At 35.0% G+C, this 17,346-nt stretch overlaps 1 protein-coding gene across 2 annotated transcripts; it reads right to left on the reverse strand.

Moving 5' to 3' along the window:
- Nucleotides 1–1,099: 1,099 nt before the first annotated feature.
- LOC136816046 (uncharacterized) lies at nucleotides 1,100–16,410 on the reverse strand. Of its 2 annotated transcripts, XM_067072476.1 has the most exons (6): nucleotides 16,103–16,410; nucleotides 14,488–14,546; nucleotides 5,400–5,457; nucleotides 4,814–4,869; nucleotides 3,522–3,822; nucleotides 1,100–1,984 (listed from the first exon to the last, which is right to left on the reverse strand). In XM_067072476.1, the coding sequence occupies exons 3-6, from the start codon at nucleotides 5,423–5,425 to the stop codon at nucleotides 1,204–1,206; spliced, it is 1,164 nt and encodes a 387-aa protein (XP_066928577.1). In that variant the 5' UTR covers nucleotides 5,426–5,457; nucleotides 14,488–14,546; nucleotides 16,103–16,410; the 3' UTR covers nucleotides 1,100–1,203. The 2 variants fall into 2 exon arrangements, with proteins under 2 accessions (XP_066928577.1, XP_066928578.1); XM_067072477.1 differs by lacking the exons at nucleotides 14,488–14,546; nucleotides 16,103–16,410 and adding an exon at nucleotides 5,711–5,761.
- Between the last annotated feature and the right edge of the window lie 936 nt (nucleotides 16,411–17,346).

Raw genomic sequence — 17,346 nt, forward strand, 5'->3', positions numbered from 1 at the left:
GGTTTCTGGGGAGTTTGTTCATAGTAAACATGTATACTGATACAGGTCGTGTTCAGACCAAGGTTTAAAGCAATCAGGTCTACATGTTTCTTTTATATTCCTTTTGTATCTGACGGCACGCTCCTCATTAGTTAAACCAAAGTTTAAAAAGGAATCACCCTCTGGTTTAAAAAAAAAGTTTTTACGATTTCGTTACAGTTTTCTGAATAGACGAAATCAGAATTCGCAAGTGAAAAGCATGCTCCTTTTGTAAATGAAGAAAAAAGAACGTGAAATTTATGACTTAGAGACGCTCGGAGCATCTCTAGCAGTAATGGCTTCAATGAACATGAATTAGTGTTTTGCAGAGGGATTCCCTGAAATATTTTTTGTTTCAAAGTATCTCAAGAGAGAAGATGACATGATTTCAAGTTAGGAAAGGAGATTCCTCGAGATCGCCAATCGATGATGACAAAAGAAAAGTGATTATAATTGAATTCCCATATCAACAAAGTACTACTTAAACCTTAAACTTAAACTTTCAGGTCTGAACACGACCACAGTCTGCTAGACATTAATATGGTAATATTTTGCTCTTCATCTTTGATTCTTTACAGTGATTAGATTGACACATGTGCAATAAAATTTCTATACGTGGTCATCAGAGGTTGATATGTTCTTTGAAAACTCAACCTCTGATACTCAGGGTACGGGGAGAAAAAAAATATGTGCAGATTTTACAGAAATCGTGGTGGTTAACGGAAAGAAATAGTAGCGGTAGAGTTCTGTACTTCGAATGTCATGAAAATTGTAAAGAAAGTTGATTCTTTTTAATCATAATGACTGTTGTAAAAACAATTATTGTGCTGGTATATATTTTCTTACATTTTGTTAAACACACACAACAACCTTCTACTCAGAATTCACACTCGATACTTTTTTCTGGACACCCTGTATTTGCTCTTCAACCAAATCTGATTCATTCTACAGTGATTAGATTGGCACATGAACGGATAAATTTCTATACTTATTCGTCAGTGGTTAAGATGATCTTTATCAACCTCTAATACTCACAGTACGGGAAAAAGTATAGGTGCAGATTTTACAGAAATCGTGGTGGTTAACGGAAAGAAATAGTAGCAGTAGAGTTCTGTATTTCGAATAAAGTTTTTTAACTCTTTGAAGATCGAATAAGAGAGAGTGAACAGTGTGATTTATATATTTTCAACCCGACGAATACTTGCTTAAAATTGAAGATTGTAGAACATTAAGTTGAGCTAGAATCATTTCCATATCGTATTTTGTATACTGGATGCTACCATCAAGATCTCTCACTGCTTTTTCGTAAATTATTCCATCTGGAGATGTTAACTTTTTAAGTTTAGGTTGGATGTTTTTGCCTCGTGCTGCCCAAGGAAAATCAAGAAATTTTGCATGGAGAGGGACAAACCAAGAAGGTCCATATTGTGCATACATTCTTTCTATCGCGTCTTTATGGCAAGCTAATTTGGCAGAGTTCATATAACAAGTACACAGGCTATCGTGTGTTGGTCGTGGTTTTTCTTGCACCATTTGATCAACCATCCATTCATTAAAAACCATGTGGATTTCAGGACAACCTTTCACGTGCCAATGTGTTTCAGCTATAACGCTTTCTAAGGATCCATCTATATGAGGACGAGGATTAAGTTTATTTTCTAGTAATCGAATCAGTTTTTCTTGTGGTACATCTACAAAGACATCGACGTCCCATTCATCAGCCATAGAGAGGTAGGAGCTACCTCTGATCACTCCAAGCTCGGACCCAGACCGTATGAAGTAAATTACACCTAACTTATCTAACACAGTCCATAACTCTTGATGTTTCTTTGAACATCGGGTCCAAGGTCTGCGTTTTTGTCCAAAAGAGCAATTAGGACGCACGTGGTTGGGTTTCTGTTCTTTCCATGTAAACTTGCGATGTGGAAGGTCGCCAAAATCTGCTTCTGCATGCGCGTGCCACCATCTACGAATAGAGAGACAAAGTAAGTTTGTCAGTCAAAGACGTCAAATGGTAGGCTCCGTACATACCATATGATATGTACTAGTTAGCGCATGACTTCGAGTGCAATACGAGAAATATTGAGTATTGCACGAGAAGTCATGTGATAACTAATTTATTATTATTCAGTCTTTTCCTATATTTTTTTGGGTCGGCAATAAGTTATAATATAGGGGATGCACATGGTGTGTAAAACTCCTGTCCGAGAGGTACCCCTGTCTTTGTGTTTTTGAGTTTTGAAACTTGGTTAGTAAGTTTTATTTTCCCAAAATTTGGCGTAACTCTCGGACGGGAATTTTATACACGATGCTCATCCCCCAGATGAGATGGAGTTTTTATAAGATACTTTAATAATTGGCCATTTGAAGTAATAAGATTGACGCGTTCTTTAGAAAAAGTAACAAAATTGTTTTATTACTGGTTAACGACCAACCAAATCAAGTAAGGGCTTGTAAAAACTCAATCACGTCCCTTATTGTCTACATATATTTAAATCAATTTCAGGGATGCGCCTATTGGTAAACACAGAGGGGAAGATCAATTCTCCACAACTGTTACATTTAGACGGTATTGTTGCGTCAATCATATTCAAGCTGACCAGATCTGAGCTACAAGTAAATGGTATACAGTATACAGTGTGTCACGAAATAAGCGGAGAAATCTTTATATTAATAGAGGTACTGTGTATGTCATTTTGTCTGTGTGTCACTTTCGTTTTCGCAAGCAATGTTTTTTTTCTCGATAAGTTTGTTTTGATTGATACAATCATGGTCTTAATATTTGAGAACAAAGGGAAAATCCTACGAAATCTTATAACCACAAACGATTTGGAAGCGCTCTAAATTAGGTTGGAAGGGTAGAGTTTTAACTCTGAGTTTTAACGCTAGACGTAAGACTGGAGCTTAGGATCTAAGGATCCAAAAGTTCAAGAATGGTCTAATAGGGCTCAGAATATAGCTTGGAAGTCTATATACCCTATAAATTTATCAATTAGCCCGGGGGGGGCATTCAGGCAAATTGACCGACGGGTATGTGCGGCGGTTAAGGGTATGTTTTTTTAAATATCATAAATGCACTGTAAGGGTGGACTTTTGATAAATGCACTGTATGGGTGGAAATTTCAGCAAATCTAGGAAAAATTTCCATTTTTTGATAGAAAATCTTGATTTCTTTCCTCTAAAAGAGTTTAAAATTTGAAAAAGAATGCACTGTAACGGTATGAATTTCACCGGTTTTTTTCTGCACTGTAAGGGTGCGATTCTAAAAGCCAATTTTTTCGCCGCACATACCGTCATTTGGTAAACCCACTGCCCCCGGGCAATTAGCTCAAAAGCGACTTTTTCGCCCGAAATCCAAAATTCGAAAAACGAGGAAATAAGCTAAATTCTCAATAGATATTAAGTTTAAAAGAATGAAAGCCATAAATTGTCACACGAATTATGAGGATTTAACTTTATGTTAAAAATTTGTCCGCTTTTTTCGGGAGACTCAGTAATAGTACCTGGTACAGCTTTTTTTGAGTCGTTTTGGTATGGTTCGAGATAGATCGACTTTCATTTGGTGATGCAAATATAATGAAAACCATGATTGACTTTCAAGCTTCCGAAACACATATGATGGATAAGGACAATCGCCTTTCCAATTGTCTTTGTACCATTGGACGGGTTTCAGCTGACTGTAAATTGCTTGTTGATCTTTATTGGTATCAGCCAACGATCTGTTTTCGGATAGTGGTGGATGATAAACTTCAATGTCTTCGATGTCGTCAGGATCTTCTTCGGACACTGTAAATGTCCCATAATCTACAAATCGATGATTGTGGTCTTTGTTGATGATTTTGTATAAGATGTGAAAATTGATATTTAAAATAGGCCTGGGGGCAGTGGGTTCATCGAGTGACGGTATGTGCGGCGAAACAGGTTTTAGAATCGCACCCTTTCTTACAGTTTGTTCCCCTCAAAATTTTCAACTCGATTTTTGGGCAAAAATTTGGATTTTCTGTCGGTCAATTTTCCTGACTGCGTCCCCCCCCCGGGAGAATAGGATGTTAAAGTCCCCTTCCCTTCGCGACTCTTGTTGTTGACTCTTTGAGAAGTTGTCTAAATCATCTGAGATACAGGCAATGGTGAATGGAAAGGGGTTTGAAAATTTATGACGGCGAGTACCTTATCGGTCAAAACTTATTTGGCCTTAATTATTAGTCGGACCTAATTTTAGTCACCTCGTCAAAATTTAGTCGCTAAGGGCAGACTAATAAATCAGTTTTGGCCATTTCTAAATTTTTAGTCGGCCCAAATTTTAGTCGGCCCAAATTTTTAGTTGGCCCTAATTTTAGTCACCAAGCCAAAATTTAGTCACTTAGGACCGACTAAGTTTTGGCCGATAAGATATTCCTTTTAGTCATAATTTTTAGAAGGAATTATGAATCTCCGTCATAAATGTTGCAGATACCCAAACTCTATGATTCTGATATCACTCACGTAAGGTTGAATCACATCCATCAGTAAAAGTGGTGCAAGTAGATCTGGGTACGAGATTGGCAGAGGCCCGTGCAAAACTTGTTACGGAAAATACTAGACTAACATTATTTGATGAAATCCTTTTTCGTTAACCTAGTAAGAGTTCTTTAAACTGTTAAGATAAAATGAAAAAGCTAAATAAAAATAAGGCGATGGAAAATATCCTCTTTTAATAGGGGGTCGGCCACATAGTACGTACGCACTAAAATGTCGAAAATTGAGTACCCCCCCTATACGCAAAGCATACGCTTTTGAGAAGACCGGCACTACTTACGTGTATAAAACATCAACAATCCTGAAGCCAGAACAATCAACAGTATCGCATTGAAGCTAGAAAGAAGAGAAAAAAACAAAAAAATAGACCTTTCGTTCAACAAATAACATAGACTAGCAAACTAGTCTGTTAATTAATAAGAAACATTTTTTATAGGAATATCGATGTTTTATAAGAAACACTTCTTATAAATATCGATGTTTTATAAGAAACATTTTTTATAAGAATATCGATCTTCCCAGTTAGGGTCAGGGTTGGAGCCCGAAACAATAGCATAATTATACTAATTATGCTATTAATGATGTAATCTTTACTATACGAGATTTTTCATTGACCGCCCTCCAAAAGTTGGTGAGAGGCTGCTGATTAACAAGGTTTTTAGCCCTTGTCGCTGGCAAAATTTGTTCTTACGCTTACCTAACTCCTACGCTTCACTTTCCCAGCGTGATACCGTTCCAGCCCGACTGTCGTGCCAGTCTACAAATAACATGAAGAGAGATTCGAATGCGGCTTCCTTAATATGCCTTGAGATTTTTTACAATCAACTTTTCAGAATTAGATTAATGCTTGAAAGGAAACTTTTTACCTGTTTTTATTTGAAAGCCGCGCCATTTAGATGCTAGGTTTCATTGAACTTTTTGTATCTAGAAAATATTAATAGAAATTGTCATGTTCTTCTCGAATGAATTTTTGTGGTCCGGGAGTCACCTACGCAGGAGAGAACGCTGGGCCTTAAAAATCCCCTATGGGCACTGTATGGGTCGTAAAACACATCAATTTCATCCCTCTAAGAGATAAAAAGGAAAAGTTCTGAAAAGCTCACGTCTCTCAAAAAGCTTATTTTTGGGAAAGTCTCTTAGATTTCTCAAATATTCAGCGTTTCTCCTCCGTTTTCACCTAAAACTTTCTGATTTTCAAATATTGGGTGGCAACCACCGACGTCTGACAAACCTATAGTATCTCCAGGGGTTTCAAGCTCCGTGTCTACATTCTAGGTGGTGCCAAGCTCTACGTTTTGTATTTTAGCTTTTCCAAAAAATTGATAGTCTCTAATTGATACCCCTACGTCAGCAAAACTTGTTTTTTAAATAACTCCAGTTTGGCTAAAGATAGAAACATGAAATTTCGAAGTTGCACATCATTAAAAGGATCATTTTGCAAAAAAATAATTTTTGAAATTTTGCTGACATCAGCACTTTTTTTCAAAATTTCGTATTTTGCTGATTTCTGCTAATGACATTAAAATTTCGAAAATTTTTTGCAAAATGATCCTTTCAATGATATTCAACGTTGGTCCAAATTTCATGTTTCTACCATTAGCCAAACTGGAGTTATTTAAAAAACAAGTTTTGCTGACGTCAGCATTTTTTAGTTTTTGCGGTTTTTCGCAAAAATAAGGGCGTAAACAATTAGGTAACACCCCTAAAAGGAAACTACATCATGGTATCCTTCGTAGCAAATCATTGCTTTGCTCATTTTCTGCCGGCTAATGGTCTTCAAAAATTATGTTAATTTTCAGGTTATTGAGACATGCCATAACTTACCTGAGGAGCTAGTAGTTAAGAATGTAATTGCAAAAAGGACGCTATGAACTTTAAAAAGATGTTAATAATATGTTGCATTACCTTCTTTTTTCGGAATAATTTCCTTAATTAATGCATCAAAAGCTATGGCTGTTTTTCTATGAAAAATTGGGATGAATAATTGGTCAAAAAGCACAATTTTCAAGATTTTGAGACAAATAAGCTTTTAGAAAAATTTTCCGAAAATCCTTTTTTAGTTCGGTAAAAGATATACTCATCTACCGCAAAAAATGTTCAAAATGTTTTTTCTTTGCCGAAAATAAGCCTTTCAAAATTGAGATATTCTTCGTCGCAAAAGTCTTCATTTTCTTTTTCATCAAATTTTTTCATTGCGATTCTTAAATTTTCAGACTCTGCAACAAGGATAATTGGCCTAACAGAAAATATATAACATCTATCATGTATATCATGTATAACACTTCTACTTAGAAGTTTATATTTTGTACATGGCAAATATTAATATTATGGTCAGAGCCCTTGAAGTAGAAAAACAAAGCACGTCAAAGTTAGTGAGCTATTACCCCTTGAATGTTTTTCCAGTTATCTTGAAAATGAAACATGTTACTTCAAAACTATAGTACCACTATATTATACACCCCTGTGTCACAGACCCACTGGGACCCTGGCCCCACTGGAAAATTTGGCAAAAATTTCGTCCCCGGTGGGAAATACCCTGGAATTTCAGCCCACTTAGGAAAATGACTTTGATTTCATCCCCATTCGAATTTCAATGTTTAAAAATTGCGCACTCCAAAACCACCCCCAGTGGATTTATACTTGATTGTATATAATAGATCACACGGTACCGAGTACAATATGGATTTTTAGTCAAATATAGAAAACACTGAACGAGAAAAATACATCCAAAATTGTACCAAATCAAATCATCTAGGAGGCCCCCCCAGCGGTTGGCGTGATGGCGTGATGGAGGGTTTTTCGTGGCGTGATGGCGTGAAATTTGGAAAAAAACGGCGTGATGGCGTGAAAATGAAGTGCCGGCGTGACCGTGAAATCGAGCTTTTTTAGGCGTGATGGCGTGAAATTTGCAGTTCAGCGTGATCGTGAAAATTATATTTACTATTTGAATCGTAATTCTATGTCCATTTTAGCCAATTTAGAGGGTTTAAAATTAAAAATTTTCTTGCTCGGCCCCAACTATGGTGGGCCTCCTTTAGATCTTATTTTAGAATATAAAAGAAACGGTGCAAACAGTTTTATTCATCTGCCTTTTATCCTTATATAACTTCCAATTGTCTTTAGCGGTTGCTAGCTAGTCTTCAAAATGAAGTCGAATGTTATGAGTAGGGTTGGAAATTTCTCGGTTGCGCTTCCTCCGGAACTAACATTTTCCTCTCTTTCTTATATACTTATTCCAAGGATACTTTAAAAGCTAAAGCTAAAGACATCAGGTCCTTTATTTCAGGAAAATATATATTTGTAGCAAAGCCTCAAAGAGAAAGAAGCAACAGGTTTGTTATGAAGTGTAACTTTGAGCAGATTGGCATCAAAGGAATCCTGTGATGTTTACAGTCAGGAGTAATACCTTAAACAAGGCGTATACCTTGTTCAAGTAAGAATTCCAAATTTCTATTGTTTGATACTTCCTATTTAGGAAGTAGTGGGAATATTTTCCAAACTAGGAAAAAGGGCACTCTCTCGTCTATACCATTGGAAAGAGCACGAGAAACTGAATTCCCATGGTGATTTTTAGAAAATTCCACAGCCGGAATTGATCACAATCTTCAATTTTAAAACAACCTTAAAGTCTAGTCTACATGAAACGAAATCGGCTTTTTTAAAGGGTGTAGAAAGAGCTTTACACAAAAAATACAAAACAATTTAAAATGGTACCCGACGTTTTTTCAAGAAATCTTTAAAAATACCTTGAACAAGGTACCCCTACCTTAAACAAGGTATATACATGTACCTTGTTTAAGGTACATCCTAAACAAGGTATACACCTTGTTTAAGATATTATTAACTATTCTTCTTTGCTTCCTGTCTTCTTCCACTGAATTTATGGTTCCAAACCTAGTTCCAAAGATAAAACAAAGATGAAAAAAGATTCCGTCTGTAGATTTTGATAATTTTTTCACTACTTGGTCAATCTAGGACTCCTCTTTCCTTTGTGCTAAAATTCAACATGCCCTTTTTCCTTAACACATTTAAAATCTATGTTTTTTGAGGAAATCTTAAAAAATACCTTGAACAAGGTACCCCTACCTTAAACAAGGTATATACATGTACCTTGTTTAAGGTACATCCTAAACAAGGTATACGCCTTGTTTAAGGTATTACTCCTGACTGGTTTAAACCATATTAATAATAATAATAATAATAATAATAATAATAATGATATATTTCTGGCATTTCCAAAATTTACATTTGGCTCTTCACCTGAAAATTCTGTATATAATATATGTGCAATGTCTAGAAAAAATAACCTGGTAGTATACTGAAGAAAAATTGGGGCCGTATGCGGACAAGCAGATAGGGACGAAGCGGTGGGCTAGTATACGAATAAAATGATTAGGATTAAGAAGTATGAGGGGTGAAATGTGAATAGTGATGGAGCTAGACTAAAACCTAAACAAATCCGAGTATCTGAGTATGCTAGCTGAGGCCATCGCAATGTGTGCTATTATAAAAAATTAACGAATATATTTAAAAAAAAAAAAATACTAACATAATGTTATAAGCTAGACTAGACTAAGGTTCAAGTACTATTGGTGGCTAGAGGTAAAGTAAGCGACAAAAAAGATCTAAAAACTCGGTGAGATAGAATCACGACAGAGCGTAAGATAGAATGAGTAAAACTTGCATAGATTGCAACACCGAAGGCTGTGTAAAAGTGTACTGGACCTTGCAAAACACGACCAGTATTTTGACATAAATAAGTGAGCTATCAACTATCTAAATTAAATTAATTGAAAATAATTAAATCAAATGGAAAAAAAAAAAACTTCATAGAACTAGAATATAATAAAGTCATATATATGCACTGAAGAAAATACAGACTAAGTAAACCTAAGAACAGATGGGCTAAATCTAAAAATCAGAATGGAGACTAGGGAACCACGGCTACGAGTAGGGATATTAGAAGAATTGAGTCAGAATTAATTTAAAACTAAAATGGCGCGTGAAACAAATCGAGAATTAGACTAAAACTAGGTATAAGAAATAATATAACATAGAAAGCACCAGCTAGGAAATAGCGAGTAGCGACGCAGGGACTACAGTTGGTAGAAGAGGTACTACTGCAAGCTCCTAGCTAGGGCTTTGTCGAAAAAAAATTATATTATTTTGGAAAAAAGAGAGTAAATGAGGGCGATTGTAGCCATACTAAATTGAAAATTTCTCCCGTCGGCGCAAACTATGGTTGCGCCTTTTGAACAGTGAGGAATTAAACAGAGATCTTGCAAGAAAAAATGAGTGGGCTCGTCAATGGAAGATGTCTTTTAATCCTGATCCCACAAAACAAGCTGTGGAAGTTTACTTTTCCAAAAGGCTCTTTCCAGCTAATGCTCCTGTTTTATCTTTCAATAATACTGACATAAGAACTAGTGAATGTCAAAAGCATCTAGGTCTTATCTTGGATTCCAAACTCTCATTAAGTCACCATTTAGACGAAAAAATAAAAAAGGCCAACAAAGGTATTGGCCTCATCAACAGGCTTCGCAAACATGTACCAAGAAAATCTCTGCTTACTTTATACAAATCTTACATTAGACCACATTTAGACTATGGGGATATTATATACGACCATCCTGGAAATTCGACTTTTGTTCGTAAGCTTGAATCCATCCAATATAATGCCTGCCTTGCTATAACAGCCTGCTTTCGTGGAACGTCTCAAGAAAAACTTTATTCTGAACTTGGTCTTGAGAGTCTTGCTGATCGTCGATTTAGTAGGAGAATGATCTTCTTCTACAAAATTTTAAACAATTTAGCCCCCTCTTATTTACGTAACTACTTACCAGCAAGACTTGCGGCACCGGGTAATCTAAGAACAAGAAATCCTATTTATCAACTTAATTTTCGAACTGAGCATTTCCAGAATTCTTTTTATCCATACTGCATAACACAGTGGAATATTCTGGCTGGTCGTATAAGAGATATGCCTTCAGTATCTACCTTCAAAAAAGCAATCCTCGAGTTTCTAAGGCCCAAACCTTCTCCTGTTTTTGGAGCTCGTGACAACCAGGGTGTGATCCTTCTCAATCGTCTTCGAGTGGGTTGGTCTAAAAAGCAGGGTAGCCAATGGGGTAGCCAATTGGGCTAGGTTATGGGGTACCTCTTTTTGCCTAAACTTTTGAAATCTGAAACCTGTTTTCATGTGGAAATAACTATTACAACATCTTGTTAATGATTCCATGTAATAAAATTTAAGATTCCTTTCGAACTTCAGCCACAATAGCCTTTTTTCCAAAGGTACTGAACTTTGTTACTTCTCAAGAGACCTGGCGCCATTTTGTCTTCCTTCTTGGCTTTGTTTGAAAATTTACAGACCCGAATAAAAAATATATACAAAACAGTTTCTGATATTTTAGATTTAGATTTTATTTATGTTTTTAATTGTTATTTCTGTGAAGCTGTAATTCGATGATAATAGCTTTGGAATGGCCTTTGGGCCATATGATCTCTAATCTTGTCATATCTTAACAATCCTTTGTTATTGAATCTATTGTTTAATTTAAATCATGTTTAGATGTTTCAAACAATTAATTCCTTTCAAAATTTTTAAATATAGCAGCTTATAATAGGTACAAAAAGTCTTTTGAAATAGCTCTATTATAATAATGAAGCTCTATTTCTTACTCCTCGTGCATTAACACGTGGTAATTTATATCTTTGTTTATCTTTGGAATCATACATGATCAATCTAAGTATCAATCAGATTCATACTCCCTGGTCAGTAAAATGTGGTTCTATGCATTCATTTTCGGTATTTCTATTCTGGTCTGTAAAATATTTAGGTACCCCATAACCTAGCCCAATTGGCTACCCCAATTGGCTACCCTGCTTTTTAGACCAACCCTCTTCGAGTAGGATTTAGTCACCTCAATGAACATAAATTTAGACACGGTTTTCGTGACACCTTAGATCCATTTTGTGCGTGTAGAACAAATTCCATCGAAAACTCTCAACACTTTCTTTTGCACTGCTCTATTTACTATCAGGCAAGACATCTTTTGTTCAACAAACTTCTGAACCAAGACATAAATATTTATCTACTAAGCCCTCCTAATCTCTTCAACCTTTTGTTGTTCGGTGATCCAGAATTACCTTTCAACATAAATAACATAATAATTAATATTTTCATTGAATTTATTCTCGACTCTGAAAGGTTTAGTGGTGCCTTATTTTAGTTTGATGATCTTCTTACACAGCTCTATAATATTTTTTAATATTTGTGTTTATCCTTTTAGTGATGGTTTTCCCTTTAAGTTTTTAATTTTATTCAATACACGTTTTTTTTTATATAAGGAACACGTTTATAAGGAACTCGAGGCTGAAAATGGTCCAAAAAATAAGGAATTGTTTAGGAACTGCTCAGGCTGAGAATAAAAAAACAAGTTTTAAGGAACAGTAAGAGATGGTTATCCAAACTTAGCAGCTATGTAAATAAGGAACTCGATAAGGAACTTTGAGGCTGAAATTCTCTGTAAAAATAAGGAACTCCAGGCTCAGAGCAAAGTTAAGGTTCCTTATAAAAAAAAAAACGTGTAGCTTAGTACCCTTGGCGATATCACTTAGTGCCTTGCGTGGGGATGAGCTATTTATTTTTTCTGTGTTTGTTTTTGTAAGTAGTATATGTTCGTAAGTGTAATGTAGCTTCTCAAATCATATAAAAAAAAAAAAAAAAAAAAAATGGTTGCGCCTCCTCGTTCCTCTTTTGAAAACTATTCACACTAATTAACAATTAATGCCCATGGGTCCCGTCAACGGGGGACCCAGGGGGCATGGCCCCTCATGTTTTTACCAAAAAAAGCTACTTTTAAAAGATTTCCATTATTTTTACATGAATTATTTTTCAAATTGAATTGAAATGAGTCCAAAAGTAGCATTTTGAACCCTTAAAAATTCAAAAATTTTCTCCAGCCCTCAAGCTGGGGCCCTTTGATGTGACCACTGACCTTTATATACCCTGGACCAAGCTTCTCAATCTCAGCCAAGCAAAATCTTTGATCGGAGTTTTTTGAAAATTGGTACCCTAATGTCGGCACTACTCGATAGCGGTGTAAATGCATCGAGAGCGCTAGGTCTACTTTTCCTCAAATACTTTTGATGATGTAGCGGCGTTAGACGTTAACTTTTAGCATTGCAATGGCTTCTCCTTGGGTACCAATTCTAAAAAAACTCCAATCAAAGATGGCAGATATTACTTTGTCCAGGGTTATATAAAGGTCAGTGGATGTGACCCACCAGTTGTCAAACAATTTTTGATATGCATAAGTCAAGATTATGTCATTTTTCCTATCGGAAACACCCGTAAAAACTGGAATTTGACCCCTGTGTTTTACTAGAAATAGAAAAACAGAGGTCAAATTCCTTCCAGATTTTTCGGGTGTTTCCGATAGCAAAAATGATATAATCGTGACTTACGCGTATGAGAATGCCGAAAAACTGATTGACGACCAAGCACATACCGGCATAACGGCATTTTATCCATACCAATGGGTATATAACGTGGTATAAAACTGCATTTATCCAGAGAATATGAGCGTGAAAACTAATTTTCTAGGCGTAATGACGTGAAATTGGCGTGATGGCGTGAATTTTGGGTCCGCTGGGGGGGCCTCATTTATAGAGCATTTTTTAACTGTAAATTGCTAATTATCCCCCAGTTAGGCTCAATTATTTCACAAAAGTGCAATTTTATGCTCCACAGGTGTGTATTTCTTGATAAATCTAGGTTGAATCTCTATGGTTGAATCTTGATTCTAGCCTAAGAATTTCCTCTTAAAATTTAAGAAATGATGAAATGGAAAAACGCCATTCTTATAAACAAAGCGTGTAAGTGAATTAATTAGAAGGACGCCAATAAGAACATTTTAGACTCGGAATTGTCAAAAAAATAATCACATGCAGGCTCAGCCCATACTAAAAAATACAAAAAACAAAAACATGTAACTTATTTCTGACTAACCCGGTATCACCTTAAAGGGCTACATACACTACGCTATATTTTGTGTCAGGCAATATATTACTGAGTGCCGGCAACATATTATATTGAAAATGTGTCTCTAACATAAAGTGTGGTACTTAGTTGGTGTGTCGACTTTGGACACTAATTGAACAAATGGAGGGGTATCTTTTTTAGTGGCTTATAGAGAAAGAATTAAAAATAAAACTCCAGCATAGCAGTTAGGGTGCACAATTTTGTAACAGTAATTGGAAAAATGCAAATTTTCGCAATATTTTTATTTTCTATTTTTCATTTTACTTCACTGTTGAGTGTGATATTTTCATTTGAATTTTCTCAAGCGAACTGGGGAAGACTATCGCCATTTGGGTAAATTTAAAGTGATTTTTAAACTGTCATAAATAAAAAAAAATTAAAATTAACTGAGTGCCACTCCCAGTAAAATATATTGCCATTAAAAATAAACGGGGATCTTTAAAAACTCACGCCAACTGGGTTCATTCTATTATCAGCTCTTGGCAACGTTTCAACAATAAAGGATTGTCTACAGAAAGAAAATCCTTTTTTTATAATTTTGTTTCTGTCAATTATGGTCCACAAATCATATTGGTGAATATTGTTCGCCAATATATTTTGTAGTCTAAAGAGCCCCTGATACATTCGTGTAACATAGGTGTTACTACAAAAATAACATGGGATTCACTCCTTCGGTTTGCTTAATTCATGTCTGAATTATCTGCTTAGCATGCTACAGACCCGGTGGAACAACCGTAACTGAAGGCTCAAAATGAGAAAATTCGCTTAGAATTTGAGAAACGAATCTCATTTGCGCAAAAGTGGGGAGGGTTGAGTCTCCCCAGTCTCCTCGCTCCCGCCGGGCCTATGCTAGACTAGAACACCACAGAATATTTATTGAATAATAAAGAACCGTGAAAATATCATACCTGATTTTAAGAAGGCTTAGTTAACAATTGGGTTTGTGTCGTCTTCAAGATTGTGAAACCTAAACCAGAAAGAAAATACAGACAGAATTATTATAAAAGTAGAATAAACAATATTTTAATAATTTTACGCTTATCTTTTTTTCTTTTTTTTTTATGCAGTGTAAGCAAATTGTAGGAAACACGTTGATTTGATGTCACTTTAAGTCTTAAAATAAAACTTTACTTCGATTTAAAGTCTTAAGTAAAAATTTAACTGTATGTAAGAATATTTTAAGCAATCTCGGTGCTAGGCAAGCGAGACATTAAACCTTCATTCACACTTTGTAAATCTTTAGTTTTAAAATTGTTAAAAAATGACTCCAAAATATAGTTGAAAGAATCATGAATTCTAAAACCTTTACCATAATTATGAGCTTGAAATTTAGGAAAGTTGGTGAGCCACTCTTAGGCCACAAAAACGAAAAAAAATCTTTTTGTAAATTAGATTTTTGAGTTTTCAAATGTTATAAAAAAAATTGGATTCTCGAAATTAATTAGTAAACCAATGAATATATAAGCATAGAAAACGGTGCGAGTTTTCTCCAGGCGGTCAAACCCTTTTGCTGAAGCCATCCTCAATATAAACGACTTCTTGTCACCAGTCTTATGGTGGTAGCGTTGGGGGTAAAGCATAAAAATCTCGGACATTTATATTTCTCTCCTCGATTAATTCTAAATATTTGATTTGTGTAAAGTTTTCGTTTTGATAGTTTTTGATATTCTCTGATGTAAAACTTTTTATGTCCTTTTTCAAAATAACGTGTCCTTAATAATCGTGAAATCATAGTATAAGAAAGCCGCGGCTGGAATATGTACCGCATTGTCTTTTCAGTTAATTGCTGTTCCATCTCTGTCTCCGAGCTTTATAAGAACATCAAGATTGTCAGTTTATTATTGGTAGATAGTTTTTGAAATTTTTCTCTTATTTTCCTTCACAAGAAGATTTTGTATTTCTAGATATCTTTGAATCTGTACCCAATGAAACACTTTAACTGATTTTGGACATATTTTAGGGGTATTTTGTGGAAACGATAGTTTTTCGCCAAAATTAAAATTATAAGAACTATATTTAAGATAACAACTTTCCTGTCAGTTTGAATGAAAAATTTTGAAGGTGCTGGCTTGAAATCTTCACAGAATTACCTTGATGTACTATTTCATTGATTTCTAGAAAGATTTCACTGAAATATTGTGAAGGCATTTCGAGGCACCTTATTAATTTTTGAGTTCTTTCAGCCAAGCCATTTTGTGCTTGTTTAAATTTCTTATTGTTGATCTTTCCTGCACAATGATATTATAATGCAAGTGTATTATCAAGGGCATATCATTAATGTCTAAAACGCACTGCGAAGTAATTATTAACGACAAACCAATAAAATTTACTATTAAATATGCTAAATTACTGATTTCTTGATCAACAAATAGTCATCAAATACGACAGAGATAGAACAACAGAAATTCAGATGTTATCATTCCAGCCGCGGCTTTCTTATACTATGGTGAAATCAACCAAACTACCAATCAACCATAGTTCAGTTTCTGTGTAACTAAGTAGTACTCTACTACAATCTCTTACTGTTCTCGTTCTTTGGTGTAATGTAGCTTCCTCCTTTTGGATCTTTGATTCTTGCGAAGCGAGTTCTTCTGGTTCACCTTCAGTGTGACGAAGGGAAGTTAGATCTTTTTTCAATAAATATCAAATAAGCGTAACATAAATAACGTCAAATAACTTAGTAACTATGGCATGTAATTAACGATAGTCTCTGTTCAAGTCCTTCTCCTTCAAGTTCTCCTTTTCAAGTCCCTGATTTCTTTCCTTTTCTCACTCATAATCTCTCGCCCTATTCAGAGGTCTGAGCTCGAGGGCCTGAGCCCCACTCTATTGACGTCTATTCATTTTTCAGTTCATTAACATCGTGTTGGCTCAGTCCCAACCTCCTTTGCATTATTCATTATATCGTTTACTATTCATCATCATCAACCTCACAGAAGTAAGGAATTTGGCTTTTGAATTTTAATACATCTCATTAACTTATCATAAGTTATAATAAGTTATAATTACATTACATAAACCTTTCTTTTAAAATCGAAGCATCAGTCTGTGTAATTAAATTCTTTTCAAGATAGGTTTACTTTATGATATTTATAATAAGTTATAATTACATTACATAAACCTTTCTTTTAAAATCGAAGCATCAGTCTGTGTAATTAAATTCTTTTCAAGATAGGTTTACTTTATGATATTTATAATAAGTTATAATTACATTACATAAACCTTTCTTTTAAAATCGAAGCATCAGTCTGTGTAATTAAATTCTTTTCAAGATAGGTTTACTTTATGATAAGTTAATGAGAGGTATTAAAATTCGCAGAGACAATAGATTCCGTTTTAGACTCCCCCACTCTGTTCTAACAAACTCGTTGTTCGTAAGCTTTCATAAGAAACATCAAGTTTTAGTTGAAGCTTAAATATTCCTTTCTACTTTTAATTTTTATTTTACTCAAATCTGTAAATTTCGACAGCTCAACCATTCCAGGCTGTATGGCTTGTTCTTAATTTGTTCTTATTTTTGGTAAAGATAAGCCTCATTATTCTTATAAAAAAGAAAACGAACCTACAAAAACGGAAAATATGAAAGACTAAAAAAGAGCCATCAAATGCAATGAAAGGGAGTTTAATTCTGAGGACTTTCCATTCGGCATAAGAATATGTACATACAAGTATGTTAAATGAAAAGCTAATACATTTAGGGTCCATCTAAGTTGATTTATGCCTAGCATGGATGAAACGAAAGAGTCAAAAAGGCGATGGGAAAGCTA

Source organism: Clytia hemisphaerica, unplaced genomic scaffold (assembly GCF_902728285.1).
Source record: "Clytia hemisphaerica strain Z4C2 unplaced genomic scaffold, Clytia hemisphaerica genome assembly, whole genome shotgun sequence".
Lineage (NCBI taxonomy): Eukaryota > Metazoa > Cnidaria > Hydrozoa > Leptothecata > Clytiidae > Clytia > Clytia hemisphaerica.